The 24304-nt window shown below is 42.1% G+C and overlaps 1 protein-coding gene across 2 annotated transcripts in view; it reads right to left on the bottom strand.

Annotated features, from left to right (window-relative positions):
• RPTOR (regulatory associated protein of MTOR complex 1) overlaps positions 1-24304 on the bottom strand; it is a 293281-nt gene that overhangs the window by 148088 nt on the left and 120889 nt on the right. For both annotated transcript variants that reach the window (XM_054047579.1, XM_054047580.1), the window contains exon 6: positions 14816-14991. In XM_054047579.1, the coding sequence (XP_053903554.1) occupies positions 14816-14991 (176 nt within the window). The remainder of the gene's footprint in view (positions 1-14815; positions 14992-24304) is intronic.

Genomic DNA, 24304 nt, shown 5'->3' with positions numbered 1-24304 from the left:
GTATTTTCTTTGGAAGTCTTCCATCCAAACACTGACGTGAACTAACCCTGCTTAGTTAGTGAAATCTAATAGGATCACAGAATAAGGCAGTCTAACTGCAGGCCATTGTGAGATGAGTACGAGTTCTCAGCACTCCCAGCCCCTTACAGCACACACTATAGGAGACCAAGAATTGAACCACAATCTCTTGTCTAGCAGCACAGGTCACTTGCCACAAGGCAAATGGATCCTTCAGCTTCCTTTCTTGCAAGGAATTCTGGCAGATGGCTCCCCCACGCCCCCAAGCATTCAGGATAGTGGAGTTGGAAAAATTATCAGTGTGTCAAGCGTTTCCTTCTACTTCTAAAATAGGAAAATAAAGTGCACCTTTGAGGGTCAGCTGTAAAAAGGCATTTCCCCAAATGACATACATTTCGAAGCTGTCACTAAGCACTTCCTTTGGGAGCTTTTGGCAATGAACTATGGGCAAGACATAAATAAGCTTCGGATTTCAGATATTTCAATGGTGCCTTCGGCTTCTCAAAGGCAACTGAATAATGAATAAAAGCAGATTGCATTTGATTAGTAAGGGAAACTCCTTTTCTCCAACACAACCCTGCAGTACGTATCTGTTTGGTATTCAGCATAAGGGAAGTAGCACAGCAAGCGCTTGCGGCTTTTATGTATACAGAGCTGGGATTGCTACCGCACTGCCACTGTACTTCAGAGGAGATTAATGCAGGGAATGCTCTGAGCCCTCTTTTAATGAGGCCCCACCATTTCCCTGCAAACTCTGAAATAAGCAGTTGAGTTTACCAAACCCGCATTTAAACTAGTAATGGTTCCTCTCTATTTCCTCACTTAAAAGTAGTGATTGCCCAGAAAATGTGTGTAGAGGATACAGAACATTCTGTTTCTATCTGCAATACCAATCTCACAATCACTTCCATTTCACTGAAACATGTGGTCTCAAACAAGCAGCTGTGATATCATTGCAGGAATCCATCAGGATGGGCTAGAGGGGAAAGTCATTGCGTATAAATCTTTTGGTAACTACCGGTGATTAGACAGGAAAGGCAGAAAGGTGCACACAATGGTCAAATGACTTTTAGCAAAACACTATCCTGTAAGTTTGGTCAAGAGTGATGGGAGCTCTAAAGGTTTACTGTTATCCAGAATTTTTATAAAAAAAACAGAAGCACACTTAGCAAAAATTACACTCTGTATGCGTGTTTTAATTCATCATAGTGCTACCACTTAGTGAAGTGATTGCAAGAGATCTCTCCTGACAAACAGGGTTTGATTTGCTTAGCGTTCGACTGGGAAACGTCAAGGAAAACCAGAAAGAAAGGTGCTGTAGGAAGTGATAGTACTTTTCCTTCTAATTCAAAACTGATCTAATACCCCATATGGTGTTAGGGGTCACAATAGGAGTTCTTTTAGATAAGACAAAGTCAAAATCAAAGTTCTGACCACCTACCATCATGAAAGATCTTTTGGTGCTACTTGAAAGAGAAGCAGTGGTGTTCTTCTGGATGTCCTGTCTTCTTTTCAAGTAGACAATTAAATTTGGCTTCCCTAAATTCCCCCTACCACTGCAAATAGATACAATATTGTCTTTCTGTCCTGCATAAAACTCTTCAGTAGTGTTGCTGTGAGATATTATGCAGCTGCAGCACTTCACCCCAGAGCTAGCTACATTTTAGTAGTAAGTAAAGAGATCACCATGTTGATCTCTTGGAGTTTGAGATCCTTTAGGATGGAAGATGCTACAGATAAATATAGGCTAATTGTAAAGGTCTGAAGATTTGGAATTGGAACAAATTTATCTTATTTAACACCAGTCCTACAACAGCTAAACCCAAGGCATGCACTTGTCTTTCTTCTTCTGCTGCTACCCAGTACAGTTCCCAAAAATGGAACCAAACCCTGGGTAATGTACACTATTTTGTACGTTTTGTTTAACTTTTAACATACATGTAAATGAAACCTTTGGCTTCATTTGCAGTCTCCTGATGCTTTCATTTTTGTTGTGGCCTTCTCTTAAGTAGGTAATCTCTCTCAGTATCTGAAAGGGCCAGCTTTCTTGTTTAAGACATATGCAAGTTTTCTGGATCACTCCCAGCAATTTCTCCTGGAAGGTCAGAAACAAACATCTTTTGCATTCATATGAGTTATAAAAATCCCTCATACTATAAATTCATGGAAGGGAAGAACAGCCCACCAATTTCTACTGCACTACTGAATGAGGGAGAAAACGAAAAATAATGTTAGAGCAGCACAAAGTACCTAACCTTTTTTTTTTTTTTTATCAGCAGTGACAACTTTAGCAGAGTCCACCCTCTTTAAAAATACAGTATTATGGAATCATGCTGCGAGCAGGATCACTTAGGAGTTCAACAGTCTGCTCGTGTGCATTTCATACTGCTAAACCATGCAAAGGGTCCTCACATGTCTCATTTCCACAATCAGTCTGCCCTGATGTTATTGCAGACCTTTAATGGTGGCACGACGCCAAGTCCTGACTCTCCTTCCATAATGCTAGTCAAAGAAGAAATCAGCTCATTCTGGTTCTTGCAGAGGTGAAAGGAATTTTAAGCAGGATTGGAGAAAGTAAGATATGCCCAAAAGAACCAGAGCTCCTTTTGTAATCAAAAGGCACAAACAAAAAACCCTCCAGTGCATTTCACAGATTTTATTTGAATAATGTAGACATTCATTTATCTTTCCCTTTAGATCCCATTGGATTTTTCCCTATATCAAAATGCCACTCCGAGCTGGGCTGTCTGTAGTTATCACATTATTTCTTACCGAAGATTAATTGATCAATATCCATCCATTTACCTGAGTATCGAAGCTCCTCCCGAGTATTTATGGATTTATCCTCACAACACCCCTGCAAGGTAGGGAAGTATTAATCATCCACTTCTTACAAATGGGGAACCGAGGCCTGGAAATTAAGTGATCTTGAGGGCAAGGTCACAGACAAAGTCCAAGTCCAGATCTTCAGAGTTTTAGGCCATTGTCTTAACAATAAAACTAATTCCTTCTAACCCTGCCCGTGTTCAAGTTATCTAAACAACATCCTTTACTGACAAAGACCTGTTCTTCCAAGTGCTATGCTCTCCTTTCCCATGGCCAAATACATTTAGAAGCAATTTTGGGTTGTTCCAACACTACTATTCAGAGAGCTTTACTGTCCAGGTGCTATATAGCAAGTGGTCTTCTTTAGTCTTAGTTATTTTTATGTCAGTCTATAAAAGATCACATATCCAAAGCTCTTGTAAAACCCTAATGCCCACTAAATAAAAATCCACACTGCACCAAAACTTCAACTCTTCTTCAATAGATAGGGTTTGAGATACTTCCTAAAGGACTACAGATTTGGGCTATTATGGAAGTGGGAGAAAGAATTCCAAAGTCAAGGAATCATCATGGACAGCCCCATGCCAGCCATTCTCTCCTACCAAAGGAACTCCAGCTTGAGAGCCTCCACAGAACTCAGCTCTGCTAACACTGCATAAGGAGAGAAGCAGCTCTCAGGCAGGCAGATCCCGAGATATGAAGGACTTCAGAAGGTCAGAACCAAGCGGCAGCCAGTAAAGATCCTGGAACTGGCAGTCTCAGGTTTATGGTTTAATAACGTAGCTGAATTTGAAGTACCTTAGTTCGAACTTACCGCGGGGCCAGACACGGCAGGCAGGCTCCCCCGTCGCTGCCGCGTACTCCTCTCGCCGAGCTGGAGTACTAGCGTCGATGGCGAGCACTTCTGGGATCGATCCAGGATCGATTTATCGCGTCTACACAAGATGCGATAAATCGATCCAGGAAGATCGATTGCTTACCACCGGACCCGGAGGTAAGTGTAGACCTAACCTTAAAGTGAGAAAAGCCTGGATGACAGCAGTGAAATCTGTGCCAGAGTGAAAGGACCGCAACCTCCTGATCCGGGGCAGCTGTAAAAAAGCCAGTCAGGTCTCTATAGATACATGTACATCTAATAGCAATTGGGAGTCTGACAATCATCAAATGGCAGACATATGCCCTTACAGGGCCGATATCTTTGCCACATCCTCTGGTTATGTCCTCCAACCTATCAACATCCCATCAGCCTTTTCTGAACTGAGACTCAGCCAGCTTGTTCTCCTGATGTTACCAGACACTGGGTAAGAGACTCAACCCACCACACTTTCTGGGTGGATAACATGGAGAGAGAGCATGAGCGCTGAATGGAAACAGACTCCTAACAGCTTTATGCACTCAAACAGGGATGAAAAGAGGACCCTTAAGACCCAAAAAAAAAAGAAGAGCACTCTGGGATCTCTCATGTCTGTCCAGTCAAATTAGTGTCCAGGTTATGTTTTGGACCCTTTTCCTACAGCTCTGTATGCTTCTCTACTTTCTCGGAGTCCAAAGATATAGTCAGAGTCCACTTCCTAGTGGACAGGCTGTAGAAAGAGGAGCTTCTAAAAGCCCTACATACTATTAAGACCACATGCTCAAATAGTTGAAATTGGGAATGAAGACATTTTAGACTGTGAACACTTTAGGGCAGGAGATGAGTCTTTCTATAGGTCTGTAAGATGCCTAGCACATTCTGGTCACTAGTGAAGAATATCTGAGTACTAGTAACAAATACTTTTTGGTTCCTCAGTCTGACAAAAACTCTTTACAACACAGTAGTCTGGCTCCCAAGAACTGCCTTACAGTGCACTTTGATTGTATAGGTTGACAGATACTAATTAATTTCTCTTGCAGCATCAACACCGCACATTACTTCATGCATAAGCAGTTTTAAGAAAATAGTTCATAGTGGCGGATTCACAGTACGCATGCAGTCACAAAAGATACGCAGTCACAAAAGATACACCTCAGAACTCCTTCCAACTCTGGGTATGTGCACGCACATATAACTGTCTTTGTGTGTCATTGTTGGACTTCCTGTGTATCAATGCAAATATGCTTTGAATTAGTCAAGAATATCCAGAAAAACAAACTCCCGGTGTCAGAATCGCTCGGTCTCTCTCTGATCACTACTGTAGAGCCACAGCTGGGAAGTCCCACATGCACAAGCCTCTTTAATTCTGGTATTTCTTAACTATTGAGTACTTGCTGTTGCAAAAATTTTGCTTAATGTTCTTTTAACTTGTTTTGTGGGTATAATTTCCTATGTTTTTGAAAAGCCGCACTGAAAAAAACAGAAATTCCACCATATGGAATCATTTTGACATTAACATGGGTCATCAGCAACATTGGAACCGACAGATCCACAGAACAGACTTGTGCCACTTGGGCTAGTACCAATGGCTGTAATAGGTTATCATCCTCTATGTGAGGGGTTCTCAAACTGGGGGTTGGGACCCCTCGGGGGGTTGCGAGGTTATTGCGACCTGTCAGCCTCCACCCCAATACCCGTTTTTCCTCCAGCACTTATAATGGTGTTAAATATAAAAAATGTGTTTTTAATTTATAAGGGGGGTCGCACTCAGAGGCTCGCTATGTGAAAGGGGTCACCAGTACTAAAGTTTGAGAACCACTGCTCTAGGTGGACTGGCCACTAAAGGGGGATGAGAGAGAGACTTGCCAGTGGGTTTCATAGATATTTAGTGACAGCAGAGGAATGCTGGGATGCAAATCTTGGGTTCTAGTCCAGGTTCTAGTGATCCCAGATCCTTCTGCACTCATTTCCCTCAAAGCCTGACCTCTTCTACCCCAACCCCTCCAGCCTGCACTTCCCAGTCCTGTCTCTCCTCCTTCAAGTCTCCCTTTCCAGTTCCCCTCGTTATCCCAGTCTGTCAGTTTTCACACACACACACACACACACACACACACACACACACACCACCTCCAGGAGCGTCATCCAATCCAAGTCTTCTGCCCAACTCCCTGTCCCAGACTCCTCACCCCAGCTCTACTCCTTCCACCAAGACACATGCCAACCTCCCCATCCCCAACTCTGACTACTGTCCCTCTGCATTCAAGTAAGGTTGCTTTCTCTTCCTCACTGCCTGGATACCAGCAGGTGGAACAGCGCAGAGGAGACAATCTTCTGGCTCTCAGTGACTGTGCCCAGCACCAGGAGCAGCAATTGCAGGGAAATTCCCACTCAGTCCCTGCATCCCTGGGCTAGAACATGCTTAGTGCACATAAAATCTTCCCAGAGTTTAGCTGCCAAACTAACAAGTCTCTACTGAGCATGTGCAAACAAAGATTTTTCAAATGCTTATAACTTGGCCAAATTTGGGCAATTTTTCACAGGAACAGCAAAAGGTACATCCCTGACACTAGAGAGTACCCCGTCATAGTGCAAGGCCTTGCTCTAAAGCACAGATGCACTAGAACCTCTCAATAAAACTGCTGTAAAAAAATTTTAACACGGGCAAAACAATGTACTTTCCCCTAATCTTGTTCTCGTAAACCGCTATTGCATTTTGCTGAAACTTTCCAACATAATTCATCCTGAGGCAGACACCCAAAATGGGTATTTCAGCTCAAATGGTTAAGTTTGACATATAACTGTGGAAGTGTCAGGCAGCTTACCATAGGCGGTGCTACAGCTCTGATTATAATTCAGATGCAAAACAGTTCTCTTCAACGTAATTGGTTACAATAAGATCTGTCTGAGAATCTGCCTTTCCCAATTTAGAAGGGGAACATCTATGTTCTTGCACAATCTTCCTCTTCAGTTTTTTCAGTCACTGTTTTAAGAGCCAATTTATAAACCTTATGAAACTTTCAAAGGCCCTCTGACTTAAACACTCCTTTTTCTTTCCTCCTTCCATATGTAAGGGATCTCTCTTTGTTCATACAAGTTGAAGGGTTTATAAGAGAAGGCAATTTCTTGTAATTTGAAAGAAAGCAGGAGATTATCTGGCTCTGTGTTTACATTCTTAAACGGAAAAAAAAGATTTTCAAGAGCTGAACCAATTACAGAGAAGTTTGCTGGCACTGGGAGCAGTTTGGTGCAATATGGGTGTTATTTTGGATGTTTTTAAATTAGTAGTCTTCAATTTTTTCACAATCCAGAGCAGGGAAATGTGTTTTACAGGAGCCTTGTAGCTTTTCAGTTTAAAACCCCAATGTAAGATAAAGGGGCTGGCCTTGTGGAGCTAGCTTTTTCTTAAAAAACAAAACAAAACAAAAAAAAAACACCACTCGATCTTTTTTGCTGCATTGCTGACTGTACACGGTGCAGCTCCAACAATGGACTGACACTTGAGATTGTACATCTGAAAAAACTCACTGCAGTTGGGTCCTACAGGCTGGCAGCCTGCCCTGCAGCTTCCCACACACTATTCACCTATCTTTTAAGAGAGATTAATCACCACTATCCCTTTCCCCTCCTATAGGTTTTGTGCCAAAACTGTTGCCCTAAATTGAAGCAAGGCAATCAATACCGTTGTACTGGTAATGCCCAGGATCATGACAAGTGAACCTGTCAAATGGTTTTCACCAATTATTTCCTAGATTTCTCCCTCTGCCCCTCGAATACCAGTGGGACCATCTAACCAATCCAATCTGCTTCCCCTCCCCGCCTTCCATCTCCCCCTCCTTTTTAAAAAAGGATCTGCTTGAAAACCACTGCCTGGGCACTGCAGCACAAGAGCACAGTTTTGAATCCTAGTCTTCCCTGACCTGGCAGGCTAGACTGGGAGTACTCCTTGGAAAGTATCCCTCTCCCCACAATCCACTAATGAGAAAACAGAAATCCAACCTAAGGTATGAAAATGGCAGTTTCTACAGGCAACACTTCAGAGATTTACTCAGCTTCATTTTGCACTTTGCATACAATGGAATTGCCAAGTGAGTACGGGGGACTAGTCACAGTACTGATACCCATCAACCCTTGCTGGTGAGCGAATGGAGCAAATCCAACAAAAAAACTAGATGATGCCAAGGAAGCCTGGGGGCAGATTCACTAGGTTAACAATGCTTAGTGCCTTTGCTAACTTGCCTGGTATAGTCCCTTCAGCATCAAGAACAGGAGCAGAATGGAAAAGGGCTTTACTCTGCAGTGGGATACAAGTGGAGGAGCAGGAGACATGTAAAAGAGGCTTTCACTTTGCAGCAAGTTGGCAATGGTTTGCACAGATGCTTGAAAATGCTTCATGCGGGTGCTGAATAGTCATCAGAACCCATTATCAGCACCTATAGATTTAAGAACCCTTTAAAGGAAACTGCCAGATTTAAATTCGTATAAATAAGTTTCCTTACTTGTATTACTAAAAACTCATTACCTTATTAAACACTGGGGTTTTTTGGTTTTTTTTTTTTTTTAAAGTAGGCAAGTTGTTCAGTTTGTTTCAGCTTGGTCAATGCAAATGATAGTTTATTTCCTATATATTTAGGCAGTGCTTAATCAATTTCATTTCAGATTCTCATTCAGTGAAGGCACAATGGCTGCATATTTCAGGAAGTTTGTTTAAAACGCTTAATTTTTTTTGCTGAATTTTAATCACAGAAACATTACATACACACAGATCCTTGTGTCCTGTTAGGCCCACTCAAAAGCTTGACTGCCTTTTCATCTGATTAGAGGGAAAGACAGGAGTTTTAAAAGTTTACTATCACTACTTGATTTGTAAAGAATTCTCTATTCTGTGTTACGACCGCAGTATCTTCATGGCCAACTTTTGGCAGAGATGAAGTTTAAGTGACGATTCAGGATTTAATACCAAAGCACTGAAGGTTCTATTGCCCATATTATTATTAATGGGTTTGCATGTGGCCATGTGACAAGTGCTGACATTTAAATATGAGTACTTCAGCCTGGTGTGAGTTTAAACAGACCTCTTAACTCTTGTGACAAGCAGAATATGCAGAGGATAGCTTTCTTGTGAGGAAGAACATATTAAGAAATGGTGGTGCAACAGGACCTCACCTAGAGAATGCTGGCAACAGCAAAGGGACAGCATGGCTACACTTGCCATAAGGAAGCAAAAACCCAAACCAAAAAATTAACAGCAAATCATGCTGTAAGAGAATAGTTATGGTTGTCTATTTACAGGGTAAAACACGTTTCACATTATACTTACATACATGCAAACTATAAAGCAACATCAAAAAGGGCATTTAAAATACTTTTTTAAAGCAAAACATTTCAAATACCATGGAGCCAACTTAAGAACCAAGGTACAGAAATAAATCAAAACCATTTTCAATTCACATATCAAACATATTCACTTCAGGCACCAAAAACGGAAAGCAACAGAAGTGATGGGCTAGTTTCACAGAATGGGAGGAGATGGTGTGTTTGTACCTAGCAGTACAGTGCACTCAGCTGGGATGTGGGAGATTCAGGTTCAAGTCCTCACTTTGGAGCAGGAACCTGAACTCAGGTCTCCCACCATCCCCAAGGGAGTGACCAAGCCACCACACTAGTGGCTGTTTTGGGGTGGGTCTCTCGCCATCTCTCCTCTTAAAGCGGTTACATTTTGTATAAATAATTAAATGTTTATTAGAGCAAGGACTTGAACTTGGATCTCTCACATCCCATGTAAGTACCCTAACCACTCACTATAAACCATTCTCTCTCTCTGGCCCAATGACTATCCAACTATTATACACACAGTAGAATACTTCAACAGGCGAGACTGAGAAAGATCCATGCCAGAATACCCAATAGCTTCAGGCACTTCCCAGGAGGGGTAAAAATCTGATATCCCTGCTCTGGAGCAGGGATTTGAACCTGCATCTCCCACTCCTAAGTGAGTGCCCTAACCTCTGAGCTACTCGGGGACAGCAGCCCCTTCACTTCATCCTCCAGTGGCTTTGTGAATCTAGCCTGAATTTTTTTGGGGGGGGGGAGGGGGGTTGGGGGGGCAGGGGCTCTGAAACTTTGAGTGAATAGCTTTAGCTGACCCAAAACTTCATTTTTTGGCAAATAAACCATTTGTTAGAAAAATCTTACCCAGCTCTACACCAAAGGTAATTTATTCTGACACTGACCAAGATACGCACATGTGAGAAGGTCCAGCTGGAAGAGTTCTACGTTATTTTATTTACAAGAAGACCGGGGGCTCTTTTCAGCGTGTATTCTAGTCACACAGGGGAAGCTGCCGGGGAAGTGAATGCTGCTGGTTCTTGGGTTTCACTGGATCACAGTCAGCAAGTGGGTAAAACAATTCTGTATCCAACACCATTTTGGAAAATGGCAAAGCTACTTGTGTTTAACACAGATATCCCATCTCCTTCCATTGCTAGAAATCCCACTACTTTGCAGTGGGCACAGACAGAGTAAAATCATAGTATAACAAGAGGAAGCTAAGCAAACAGAGGAAATACATCAGAAATCTGATTTAGGTCTCTGTTCAATCAATCAGAGCAAAAATACATTTGTGAAAAGATCTTTCATTTAAAAATCAGCCTGTGCAGACTAAAAGACCATACTTAGTCATCTTAATGGATCGAGGCCTTATCTTTTCCATTCACCTACCCTCTGTTCCCTCCCACTGCACCCATATTCAAAACAAGTTAACTATTCAGAAATCTCCATACAGCTTGGAGAAATTGAGCCTTCAAGAATGTGTTTTGCATACCATGAAATGCACTTGCAGCTGCAGTCCCCAAAGTATTCTCTGAACTACAGAAATATGCCCCCAATGACATGCTGTTTGAAACACTGAATATGGAAACTAAATTTAAATATTGTTATGGTTTGTTTGCTATTGACTCAGGCTTTCATACTCATCCCTGTATTATTTGCTAACCTCTCATACATCAGATGTTGTCAAAACAAATTTAAATCATATACAAATTATTACAGTTGTGGCACAAAGAGACAGCATTCCAAGGAAAAGACTGATGCACTGTCTAACTCATGCTATTATAACATGTTTTCTAACATGCTGGGGGTGACACCATGATGCCAGAAGTACCATCTTTCAGAGAATATAAAAGCAAGGCCATTACCACTTGTCGTCATTAAAAAACCCTGTGACATGTTCACTTTTATAGCTGTTTGCTCTTGTGCCCTGCCAAATTTGGGAAGTTACACGGTCTGTTAAATAATGCTCGCAGTTTCCATCCTATATAGTGTTTACTTTCTGTCCTAAACTATTGGGTATTTGTTGTTTGAATTGTTAATGATCATAAAAATATTTCAGTGGTGGGTGAAGTGGTTCCTATATATATATATATATATATATATATATATATATATATATATATATATATATATATATATATAGTATGTAGTGCATTTTGGGATGGCAGATGCCACAGAAACAACCATAAGACGATATATTATTAGGTAGGGGAAACTTCTTGATAACAAAACATGGTGCTTTCAAATGAATCTGAGCATGCTGCTTTCAAAATGCTCCCGAAGTCCAGCCAGTTCAGGGAAAGGAGGGATGGTTGAGCCTCTGGAGGGCAGTCATCTCCTGCTATATTGGCACAGTGTGCATCAGACTGGGCCCCAAAGAACTTGCAACTGAAAATGTGATGAATTTTTGCAACCTTATTGGGTTCCACTAGAGGAGATGATCCAAGTTTGCCCTCAGGTATGTTTTATCCTGCGCACACCCCTATTCAGGTAACTTGCACCTCACTCTGTAGCTTTCACACACACACAAGTTACATAGGAAGTCATGCTGAACGCTCAGAAGTACTATAGGAGAGCTACAAGCAGGGGAAAAACCACATTGCAGTTGATTTGTAGGTTATATTTCTTGATAAGTCATGAAAATCATTTGGTGCCCTGGTGCATAAAGACATTAAGGTACAGCAAGCAGCAATTTTTCTTCCCACACTAACCAATAAAAAAGGAAAAACTGTAAATTTTTTACCCCAAATTTATTTTGCTGAATTACATTAATAACTCAAGTGTACTAAAAGCTCCCAGGTGGCTAAAACTGCAAATAGTCTCTGTTCTTGCCTATGTAAGTATATGTGCTGGAACTGGCTGAATGGTTTTCTAAAGGCTCAGAACGAAAGGCTCCACACAAAAGACCATCATCTTTTATGTACCCTTCCCGTATCCTCTATACACGTTAAAGCTTTAAGACATTGCTTTAATGTCTCTTCCAAATACATGATTTCCAAATTTATTGACCTGCAGAATCACAAATCCTTTAACAGCAAACTTCTCTGCGGAATATGGAGCATATCCTCCTCTGAATCCACATGCAATGAAGTAGGGTGTTTCCTAACTTCTAGTATCAGAGGGGTAGCCGTGTTAGTCTGAATCTGTAAAAAGCAACAGAGGGTCCTGTGGCACCTTTAAGACTAACAGAAGTATTGGGAGCAGAAGCTTTCATGGGTAAGAACCTCACTTCTTCAGATGCAAGTAATGGAAATCATTACTTGCATCTGAAGAAGTGAGGTTCTTACCCACGAAAGCTTCTGCTCCCAATACTTCTGTTAGTCTTAAAGGTGCCACAGGACCCTCTGCTCCTAACTTCTAGGTTCTTGACTTTGCAATGTTAACGTTCTTTTAATGTAGGTTTTTGTATGTTTTATACAGCGCATGCCAATACCATTCAACTATAATACAGGAATCAATGTATTTCTGAGGGTACAGGGTTTAGCACCAATGAATATGACTTTTTACAGTCAAAATTCTATGCCTCACTTCAAAGTGGTATAATCCAAACCTCCTTAGCCCCATGCCGGGTGTCCTATTGTTCAGGACAGCAATTATCTGTTAATAGCAATACCATTTTAAAATATTTCTTTGGAACTGTATTTTTCTGTTCACAATCTGTAGCTTCTCTCTGGGTTTCCTTATATACAGAGAGAGATTTACTTTTCACAACGTAACATTTTTTTTCACCTTTAGGGAGAAAAATATATACAGGCACCCTTTGAATTTGACAGTGGGAGACCAGGTCCAGGATCGCAGTATCCACAGGACTTCAGGAGCTGGGCAGGTAAAGTAATGAGGCTTCTAGACAGCCCAGTCATCCAATCTGCAAGCACCTTGTTAATCACCGGGCTAGGGGCACTTCTGCCCCCTCTTCTAGTCTCACTAAGTCACACCCTCGGGAGATCAGCTTCTTGCCTTCCCATGTCCTGGGGTGAAAACCTGTGGTTCACCCACTTAGATTGGAACCCAAGCTATAGTATCCTGTGTCTCAACTCAACACACCCAACTGGACTTGGCACCCTAAAGTCTTCCCTTCAGAACCGGTGGCCAGTGGTTAATACAGAGACCTTTGGCTTTCTTAAAACCAAGTAAAGTTTAATTTTACCAAAAAGGAACACAGCAGAGCATAAGACAAAGGATTTTAAAATAAAAGGCCTATATGCACATGTATCTTACCTAGAGGCTTGCCATCTCTTGGCAGACACACTAGGAAGGTCCATCTTTGCTCCAGACCCCTGGCCTCTGGGGTCTTTGTCTATGAGACCTACTTCTCATCTGCAGCTCCCAACAACGCCCTCACCCTTCGTTAAGAATGTTACGTTTGTCTTCCCCAGAAGCTCTTAGTCTTGCTTCTCGGGCTTAGGGTGCTCCTGTATTGACCAGCTGTGATCCTACCCCTTGATACCCTGTTGAGCTCAACAGGGTTTGGAGACGGGACTTCAAAGTGGATGGGTCTAGTATTGCTCCTCAAGTGGGTAAAAATGAGTGGCAGTCTGAAGCTAAATCTGAATTAATAGTAATACAGTACCCCCCCTTACAACAGTAAAACCAGACAAAGAAAATTCTTTACTTGTTACACAGTAGCTCCAAATCCATCACACACTTCCTGTTGGCTGGGCTAAGTCATTACAGCGGCATCTCTAGTGAACAGGTTTCCTACCACCCTCGCAAATAAGCCTGAGAATGTCAGCCATTCAAAGTAAGCAGCAGGCTCTTCCGTAACAAAAAATAAATTGCGACTCCACAACAATGTAAGTGGGAAGAAAATGCCAGGGCACCACATAGATCAAATCAGGGCCACATGGGACAAGGGCACTATCAACTATTTTCTAGACAAAGTGCATTGATCTGGATGATATAGAACAGCTAGAGGCCTAATTCCCTTAGTCGGTTAAGGACTAATATCAAAACTAAAGATCAAAGTAGAACATACTAACGACCAGACCTCCTAACTATATGTTTATTTCAATTCAATTAATCAAAGGGCATTGGACTTTTCATTCTGGGGCTGCAATTGGAATCTTAACGGAGACTCAAGGAAATGAGCTTTCGTGGTCTCCTTCTGTTCTTTGGTGGATACCCAGTTCATGTGGATTAATTCACCCGAGCATTCAGCACTCACAGGGCAGTGAGCATGGTAGCTCTCACAGAAGTTCCCCGCACGATGCACTTGTCCAGTGCAGATATCTTCTTTGTTCCACCACACCATCTCTCTAATGTTGTGCAAGAACTTTGCTCTTGTACAGTTGCTACTCTCTGGACCAAGCTTTTGTATCACTCTGCCTCTTCAACTTTCTATGTCATTTCAATACATCTTTCTTGGTTTTAACTCTTAATTTCTTTCGCTGTGCTATTAACACTACTGTACTATTTATCGCAACCCTACAACATTTGGGATATAGTTTGCATGAAAGATAACTTACAAAATAAAGTTGCGTTGTGCTGTATGGTATTTCTGCCCTGTGAAAAAGCAGATACCTTTAATTTCCACTAGAGTAAATCCCTTAATCTGAGCAAACCCAAGTATCGAGCTGGAATCTAAAATGTAATAAACAAGATACAAATATTTTCACCTTCTTGGCTTTGACTAATAAGATGCTGTCCCAGGTGTGCTCTTCAAAGCCCTGTAATTCAGTACTGCAGAGGAACTTTAGTGTGGATAAAATATCTAGATCAACAAGTCTATCAATTCAACAGACAAGCTTTGCAGACCATGCTTTTCCCCCACATAACAGGTGAGACACTTACCACCTCAGAGCAATTTTGATTGGTGTAGTAAGGCATGATGTGAAAAGGTCAGCCGGCAGGTCAGGGATCATAGGTAGCAATTCATTGGCTTCACATGCTGCCAGCTGAATGCAGTTCTTCATTGATGGGGGCAAAGGCATCTGAGCAAGTGGATGATTAGGGTTAATTGCAGCAACCTTGATGATAGATCAAAAGAAAAAGGCATCAGTCAGAAGATTTAACCATCCAGAAAAATAAATCTGAAAACAACCTGCTAAGAATGACCGAGGCTGAATGCATCACCATATTCAGCAATGATTAAAGTAGTAATGGCACTGCTCGAGCTATGTCAGGAGTGAACAGTTCAAGTGTACATTTGCAGTCTGTGTCATTTGTAGTATTGCAATATTTAGTAATGCAACCAGCAACTTGGGACACAGAAATTAAACTGCCGATCACCACCTCACAGGATTCTTACTCCACAAGATCCTGCCACCTTTGAATCAAGCATTGTAGAAATAAGTCTTGTGAACTATTGTGCTACCTGAGAAAAAAGTTTAACAAATAATATCTTTTTTTGCAGCCCACTCTCAGTAACTACAAATTGGGGAAATAGCTTAGACCTGAACGGCGGAAAGGCGACTGACTGCTTTAGATGGAGCTCAGAGTCATGAGGGCTGAGTATTTACTGCTACAGTCCCCAGTCCTCCCCACACTGCTTCCATGAGCACTCTTACTTCTGAATCGAGGCCACGCTGAAGGGAGGAGGAGAGTATTGCCGAAGGAAAGGAGAAATGCAAAAGACAATCACCTAAATTAAGAGAGGAAACGTCTGCTCTCTTATGGGGTGAATGAGAGACAGGGGAGTGTGTGGTGTCAGGTCAGCAAAGGTACCAGCTGGTGCAGCTTGCAAGTCAATATTAGAATAAGGGCAGGGGACAAACAGGAGGAGGACAGGCAGCTGTCCCTCCCCAGGATTGACCAGAAATACCCAGGAATTGCAACTTCTGTCCAGAGCAGTGAACATCAGTCACCAGAACAATTGTATTACAGCAAGTCTTTTCTGCATCAACCAGATGAGCTAAAGCAACGTCAGCAATACCAGACTGCTCTAAACAAGAAATTAGTTCCTAGGTCTACAGTGACAACCTTGCTAAAACTTATGATTGGTTTGGGAACAATCCGCCATCAAATCTGAGTCACAAAGAGAGATTGGTAGAGTTAGCAGATGTGTCAGTGCTGCCTTCACACTAGCCGTGCACTGGCGGAATACATTAAGCTAACAGCATTCCTGCAGCAACAGCCAGGGAATAGGGTTTGCATACGTACTATTCAATTCCTTCACTTCAGGTCCTTTGTGGGAATCAATTTTTAAAGAAATGAAGGGTAAAGAAATTTTAAAGAAATGTAGGATGCCATATGAGCATGTGCAGGGTTTTGGTAAAAGTACGACAAAGCCTGGCATGAGGGTGTTTATAAGGTCTGGTCTACACGGATGGGCTGCGTGCCGAAGGTTGCCGACTCCTGGTCTGTACTGAAGCGCTGCAGTGGCAGGGCTGCAGTGTTTCAAGTATAGACAATCTAGCTGTATCATTTTACCTTCAATTTGTCTGTCCAGACATCATCTTGTAAAATGGAAAATACTGTGCACCAGTAATTCCAGGTGTGTTTTTAGAATTACAATGGCACTAGCAATTAAGGGTGTGCACTATGGGAGATTTTTCAGAGAACTGATTATATGGAAAGCGTAGGTATGCCTTCCAGTGTCGTTTTTTAAAAAGGTAGAGACACAAACACTAGCTTGTGTGTGTCTACAACACCCTTTCAAGCATCCAAAATTCTGGACCCAAATGTGTGTGAGGCTTCTTGAGTGAACAGGACTGGAAAATTGCCCTATCAATGAGGCTACAATTATGTCACGGAGGTCACAGAATCTGTGACTTCCAGAGACCTCCATGACATTTTCTGCCCTGGGCCTGGAGCTGTCAGCAGACAGTGAGCCACCAAGCAGCTCCTAACCTCCAGGCAACAGGGGGACTCCACAGCTTCCATCCCCTGCAGGCAGTGGGGGGATATTTGTAGTAAAAATCACAGACAGGTCACAGGCTTCTGTGAATTTTTGTTTATTGTTCATGACCTGTCTCTGATTTTTACTAAAAATATCTGAGACAAAATCTGAGCCTTACCGATAAACAACTTGAACTACAAACAAAGTGAAAATTTGCTATCCTAATGACCAAAGATAAATGGCTTTTGAAGGATTTCCCTTTTTTCACACTGAGTTAGGCAATACACTAGCCCTTTGCAATATTTATATACCAAAGTTTCTAATCTTGTTTAAATCAACAAGTGTAAATCAGTTTGGTGGTCTCAGCAGAGCCCTTTGTGAAGGTACATCCATGTTACACACCCACTACACAGTTCAGTACAACTTTCCACCTCTGCTGCAGAGAAGTATAGAAAAGATGCATTAGGAAAGTTGTGGAGGGGTTTCAGATTTTTTGTTTCTTTTTTTTTTTTTTTTAATTCAATCTCAGGAGCTGCTGCATCATTCATACAGGTTTCTTGCCTTTATCCCAAATGGCTGCCACCTCCCATTGTTCTCACTCCAGATAGGCTGCCCTCAGCTAAGATGGATGTCATCTCCCTACATCAGTGGTCCCCAACCTTTTTCATCTGGCAGGCGCCAGACGACGAGCCACGGAAGACCATGGTGACGGACGAGCATCAGCCGAAATGCCGCCGACAAGCAGCAGCATCCAGAGGCATTGCTGCCAAAATGCCGCAGCGGCGATGCCTCTGGATGACACTGCTTGTAGGCGGCATTTTGCGGATGCTCGTCCGCCGGGCAGTACAAGGGCGCACTTAGACGCCCCGGCGGGTGCCATGGCGCCCGCGGGCACCGTGTCGGGGACCCCTGCCCTACATCCTAGATGGAGCTGAACCTATCCTCAAACCAATCCCAGGACCTCTGATCATATTTACTGCACTTATCTAATAACCTAAACTTTATATCTCATGTTATAACTAATTTTTAAAAACAGATATTTTAAATAACTACAGGAAGGGATTTGGGGGTAGTGGAGAGGATGGAGGAGGTTTGCCATTTATAGATTTGTAAATACAGAGCATCCAAACAGCTTTAGCGATGAAAATTAATGCATTAAGGAAGGATGTACACACTGGGCATCCTCAGTACATGGGCCCTTTAGGGGAACATGTTTAAGTGAATTTTATACTGGCTGAAATGTGGTGAATACTGAAATCCTCTGGCCATGGAGTATGCATGGCATGGGTAACAGCAGGGCAAGCTTGTCTCATGTCACTCCGCATCAATGCCCCTCAATTCTGATCTGGAGAGTAGCTCATCCTCTTTGGTCTGTTTAATCCTTGTGTTCTCCACAGAGGTGCCCAATAAGGGGATCTAATCATGAGAAGTAGAACATGAACTCTTGGCCATTAAAATCTGGACCACAAACAACAATCAAGCCAATACAGAGTATCAACTTTTGGTAACTGACATCCTGGTCAGATTTAAGGCAATGTCCTAGAGGTGAAAGCTTTGGAATTCCCTGGGCTATCCAGTCCCTCAGTACAATCATTCCTACTGCGAACCAACCATGAAGAAAAAGATGGGCTTCAGCTGACTAGTAGGAGCCTATCTTAAAAACACAGACACACTCTGCAAACTTGTCTTTATGGCCAAGGATACGATTTAGTCATGGAGGATTCCATCACTTTACTGCGGGACTGTGCCCCCTCCCAGTCCCCCCCGCCCCGTGGCTGCGGCTCCCCCACCCCCAGCCGCCCGTGGTGGTGGGGCTTGGGCTTTCAGTCCCCCCTCATGGGGCTCCAGCTGTCATTACTCCCCCCTTCTTCCCCCCCAGCTACTTTTAGAGTCACAGACAGGTCAGGGCTCCCATGAATTTTTGTTTATTGCCCACGACCTGTCCCTGACTTTTACTAAAAATAACCATGACAAAATATTAACCTTAATTATGGCCTGCAAATAACTGATCCTAGACCTGCTTAGAAAGATGCTGGTGCTTTGTTATAGTACAAGGAATTTACCCCTAACACCCTGAGAATAATGGCTCACACATTTCTTTAATTTCTGAGCTGTCACCATCTTCCCTCATACTCCACCTCCCCAGTACACATACTAAGCTGGTGAGAACAGACAATCTCCCGGCAAAATATGCATGTTCCGATCACAAGCTTCAGTCAACAAAAAACAACTGTCTTTACTGAGAATCGGGATGACATAATAGGTACAAGTATCAAAGGGGTAGCCGTGTTAGTCTAGATCTGTAAAAGCAGCGAAGAGTCCTGTGGCACCTTATAGACTAACAGACGTATTGGAGCATGAGCTTTCATGGGTGAATACCCACTTCTTCGGATGCATGTAGATGAAGTGGGCATTCACCCACGAAAGCTCATGCTCCTATATGTCTGTTAGTCTATAAGGTGCCACAGGACTCTGCTGATAACAGGTACAAAGAACAATGGAAAATCCATGGTAATATCAAGTCAATAATAATGCTACCTTATAGAGATTTTGGCTATCAGCTAAACTGAAATCCCTAGATACTTCTGTGAAATGGCAAATCAGTTGTTTTGGATACAAATTATAGCTGCACAAGTTAACCTGTATTCAGTTTTGCCACTTGTGAATGGTGCACTTGCCAGAAGGAAAAAGGAACAGATTTGTAAGCCTCACTACTTGTAATTAACACAAAGGGAGACAATAAGTCTATTTTAAACCTCTCTTATTCAAAACTTTTATGCACATAAATCAGAGGCAGGCAAATGCAAGGGAAACAGTTCTTTATTAATTAATAGGCATGTTTAAGTTAAATTAACGGAAGGCCTTTGCCTTAACATGGAGGCTGGAGGTTGCAGTTTTTAGTTATTTCAAATGCTGACCAGACCTTCTGGTTTCACAGAATTTCTACAATTGTCAGAATCCTCATCCCTGCAGAAGACATTAATGCAGCTACAAAAAAGAAGTAATTGCTTCCAGCAGATGGTGGATTAGGAAAATTCCCCATGATACTTCATGCCATTGCCAGAAATCATCCTGCTGCTCGGGCATTAAGCTAATTTTTGGAGATTTAAGTTCATGATGGAGAAATAAAAAAAAAACAAAATAGAAGTTCCTCAGCTCTGATTAGAAGTAGTTAGTCATGTACCCTATTTGAGGCAAAAGGAACATGCACACCCACAGCAGAATGTAATTCCTACACAAATAGAGAACAAAACAGGGTAAAATGCTTTAAGGTAAAATGCTGTGAAATTCAAACAATAAAAGAAGCTGAAAATAGAAAAAAAGATATCGTCTGTAGAAAAACACATCGAGAAGTGACGTTTCAGCCCGCATTTCAGCACAGCTCAAAGAAGGCCTTATAATCCCCCCTACCACCAGCACCTTTCTATTTCTCCTTTGACCCATAATTAGGTGTTGCAATTGTCACAATTTTAAGGAAAATTCATCAAAATTAACCAGCCAATTACTTTGCCACAGTTAGTACGGTGCACTTAAGCACCTTGCTTAGTTCTCCAGAATTGTGGTATATTTACATACACTCAGCTAGTTAATTAGATAATTAAGACCGATTGCTGGGTGCTTTACTCTCAGAACAAACCACAGGGAGAGATCAGGGCCGAAGGAAATACACACGCTGGGTATTTTCTGAACAGGTTAGTCCCTGCCTTGTAGGCACCATTTCACCTGCCATGTTCCTATACTGGCATCAGATCAATTCCTTCCAAAATAGCCCATTACACACACTACAACTGCGCACGTCTCACTGGCTACTAACACTACTGTGTCCACTGATGCCAGGTATGACATTATCCCAGGAAACCATCAGCAGCAGATCTAATTTCTAAAGATCAAGTTGGCTTCCATATCTGAAAGATGCCTAGGGAGCACAGGGAATGTAGCTTTCTGCAGGACAGATTGTGACAAAAAGGGAGTAGAGAAAGGCACAGTATCAATCATTAAAATTGGCATTTAAACCAAGGACATGAATTTGTCAAGCCGCATAACATGCCAGGGCTTCAACGCTATTTATAATGAAATGGACGTTTTTTTATCTACAAGACACTATGTAATTTCTGTATTTATTTGGATACGATTAAAACTCGTTTTGCTTATGAGAGTTATTTGTATCGTCCTTCGGATGAGGTATTAAACCAGGGTCCTAATTGCCCATCCATGTGGAAATTAAACAATCCCAAGACACTTTTGGAAGACCGTCAAGTACCCTAGTGTCGTAGCAGCCCTCATTTTCTAAATAAGAGTCTTTAATGTCCTGGATGGTGGGCAAGCCAGCAATGAGCACAGAATGGCTGTGCCTCTTGCTTGCACGGTCGCTGCACTACTCATTCAGTGCTTTGGAACCCATTTAAGATACTGTAAGAAAGAAAGGGACTCTTGAAATGAACTCTAGCCTTTTAGTTAATTAAGAGAGGAAGCTATATTGGAAAGACCTAATCGAGTCCTCATCTCTTTCCCCCTCCCTACAAATCACAGGTACAGCTGAGCTAGCTTTAGCATGTTCAGAACATTCTGAACTGAAGTTACAGCCTTTCACCCTCATCTCCGCCAGGAACAGCATTTCTGTTGAGGACGAACAATTTTTCTTAATTGCAGTGTTTCCACTGAGATTTAAGAAAATATATTTCGCATTTCTTCTTTCCAGAATACCACTTCTTCATTCTGTTTCTCTACATGGCTCTTCACTTATGTAAATCAGTGATTCCCTACACCCTGACAATACTGTCTCTCCAGAACATCCCTTTCTTAGTTCAGTTGTCTACGCTGCTGCTGAATTTCTATGCAAAAATCATTTCCAGCAACTGGTTTTTATGCTTTTTTATAATTTACTGTTATTCTGGGGACACATCAAACAAGACAAGACAAGTAACGCTAGGACAGCATCTATTATGCAGACATCTCAAGACACTTCTCACCCCACCCGCCACAAACCATATCTTATTTTTGTGCTCCGTCACTGAAGAGACAAGGCAAGTTTTAAACCTTAGAAGAGGGAATCACTTCCATATTCAAATAACAATGCAATGAAAATATGATGCATTTACATGTATATCTGCAAGTACGTTGGACTTCATTTGTAAGTTTCTGGTGACCTCATGTAAAGTCCGATGACCACTAGGCCAGCTTTCCTTGCTGCTAAGATCAGAGGGGATCTCTGTGATCATCTAGCAGACTTTTCCCAAAATAAATCCTAGAACAGATCTTTTAGTAAAACATACGGTCTTGATTTTAAAATTGTCATTGATGGAGACTCCTTCATCACCACTGTTCCAATGGTCAATTACCCTCACTGTTATATATGTATGCCTGTATTTCCAGACTGAATTTGTCTAGCTTCAGCGTCCAGCCGTTGGATGTTATACCTTTCTCTACCCTACTGAAAAGCCCATTGTCAAATCTCTCTTCCCTAGTTTGGTACTTATAAACTGTGATCAAGTCACCCCTGATCCATCTCTTTGTTAAGCTAAATAGTCTGTTTGACTATCGAGTCTATCACTGTAAGGCATGTCTTCTAATCCTTTAATCCAGGGGTGTGTGTATATATATATATATAATATATAAATGGAGATATCCTATCTCCTAGAACTGGAAGGGACCTTGAAAGGTCATTGAGTCCAGTCCCCTGCCTTCACTAGCAGGACCAAGTACTGATTTTGCCTCAGATCCCTAAGTGGCCCCCTCAAGGATTGAACTCACAACCCTGGGTTTAACAGGCCAATACTTAAACCACTGAGCTATCCCTCTATAGGGTAGGCAAACAATGGCACGTATCCTGGTCACCGGTCTGGGGGGCTCTACATTTTAATTTAATTTTAAATTAAGCTTCTTAAACATTTTAAAAACCTTATTTACTTTATATACAACAATAGTTTAGTTATATAGTATAAACTTATAGAAAGAGACCATTTAAAAACGTTAAAATGTATTACTGGCACATGAAACCTTAAATCAGAGTGAAGAAATGAAGACTCGGCACAGCACTTCTGAAAGGTTGCCGACCCCTGCTTTAATCATTCTTGTGGCTCTCCTCTGAACCCTCTGCAATGTATCTGCATCCTTCTTGAACTGTGGGCACCAGAACTGGACACAGAATTCCAACAGCAGTAGCACCAGTGCCAAATACAGAGGTAAAATAATATCTTTGCTCCTCCTCGAGATTCCACTGTTTATTCATCCCAGGACTGCATTAGCCCTTTTGGCCAGAGTGTCACATTGGGAGCTCATATTCAGCTGATTATCCACCATGACACCCACATCTTTTTCAGTGTTACTGCTATCAGAATAGAGAGTGTCCCATCGTGTATGGCCTACATTTTTTGTTTTTAGATGTACGCTTTTACATTTAGCCTTATTACCCACCCAAATTAAGGTTCTCTTTCCACAGCCAGTGCTGTGACTCTCTAATCAGTAAATCAGAAATGAAGAAATCATCTGCCAGAATTGTCTATTTAATGCATATGCAAACTACAGTCACATTCTATGTAAAACACCTACCTTGCAAGGCAAAAAAAATAGCGTTCTCTTGGGAATGTAATGAGACTATCATTTGTTTTGCCTGTTTAGTTCCTGTAGCAAACTCATCTAGAGTTTGCTTAACTGTTGCAAGCAACACAATAAACATATTAAGGTAGTTGACACAATATGAATTCAGACTATTACCTCTTAGGATGATTCATACTGTCCACAGCCACCATTAACTAAATTTTTTATGCTTTCAGATTAAATGTGCTCTATTTCCTGGCCTAAAATGCCCTAGTAAATGGTTTAATGGCCCAGTCAGACATCTACAGGCACTTAGCCCCCCTATTTTCTCTTCCGAAGGGAAATAGATGAGAACAGTGGATGGAAGGATGGAGGAAAAAATGGAGTGTGGCTAAAGTTGGACTGCTTTAATCTAGTCCCCATCTTCTTTCCTGATTATGTTCTCTTCTGCCACTCCCAATCTATCCCACACTTACCATTTCTATCTAATGTACTTCCTTTAGTGAGTACTTTGTATTTTCACGCTGTTCATACTCACAAGGAAACAGGCCAATTATGGACTTACGCTAAGCCCTTTGGTGCCATGTAACTGTAGAGAGCATTACCACCAGAAGTAAAACATTGCAACTGCAAGAGGAAAGAGCTGGGTAAGTTAAGTTTTCACTCTCGTCTCTGGTTATGAATTAAGTACCCAGAATACATACACAAATCCCTAACACACACACACACAGAGCCGGCTCCAGGGTTTTTGCCACCCCAAGCGGCGCAAAAAAAAAAAAAAAAAAAGCCGCGATCGCGATCTGCGGCGACAATTCGGCGGGAGGTCCTTCACTCTGAGCGGGAGTGAGGGACCGTGCGCCGAATTGCCACCGAATACCTGGACGTGCTGCCCCTCTCCGGAGTGGCCGCCCCAAGCACCTGCTTGGCAAGCTGGTGCCTGGAGCCGGCCCTGCACACACATCTAC

This window comes from Malaclemys terrapin, chromosome 13 (assembly GCF_027887155.1).
Source record: "Malaclemys terrapin pileata isolate rMalTer1 chromosome 13, rMalTer1.hap1, whole genome shotgun sequence".
NCBI lineage: Eukaryota > Metazoa > Chordata > Testudines > Emydidae > Malaclemys > Malaclemys terrapin.
Note: the sequence above shows the minus strand (reverse complement) of the source record. Positions and strands in the feature narration are given on the sequence as shown.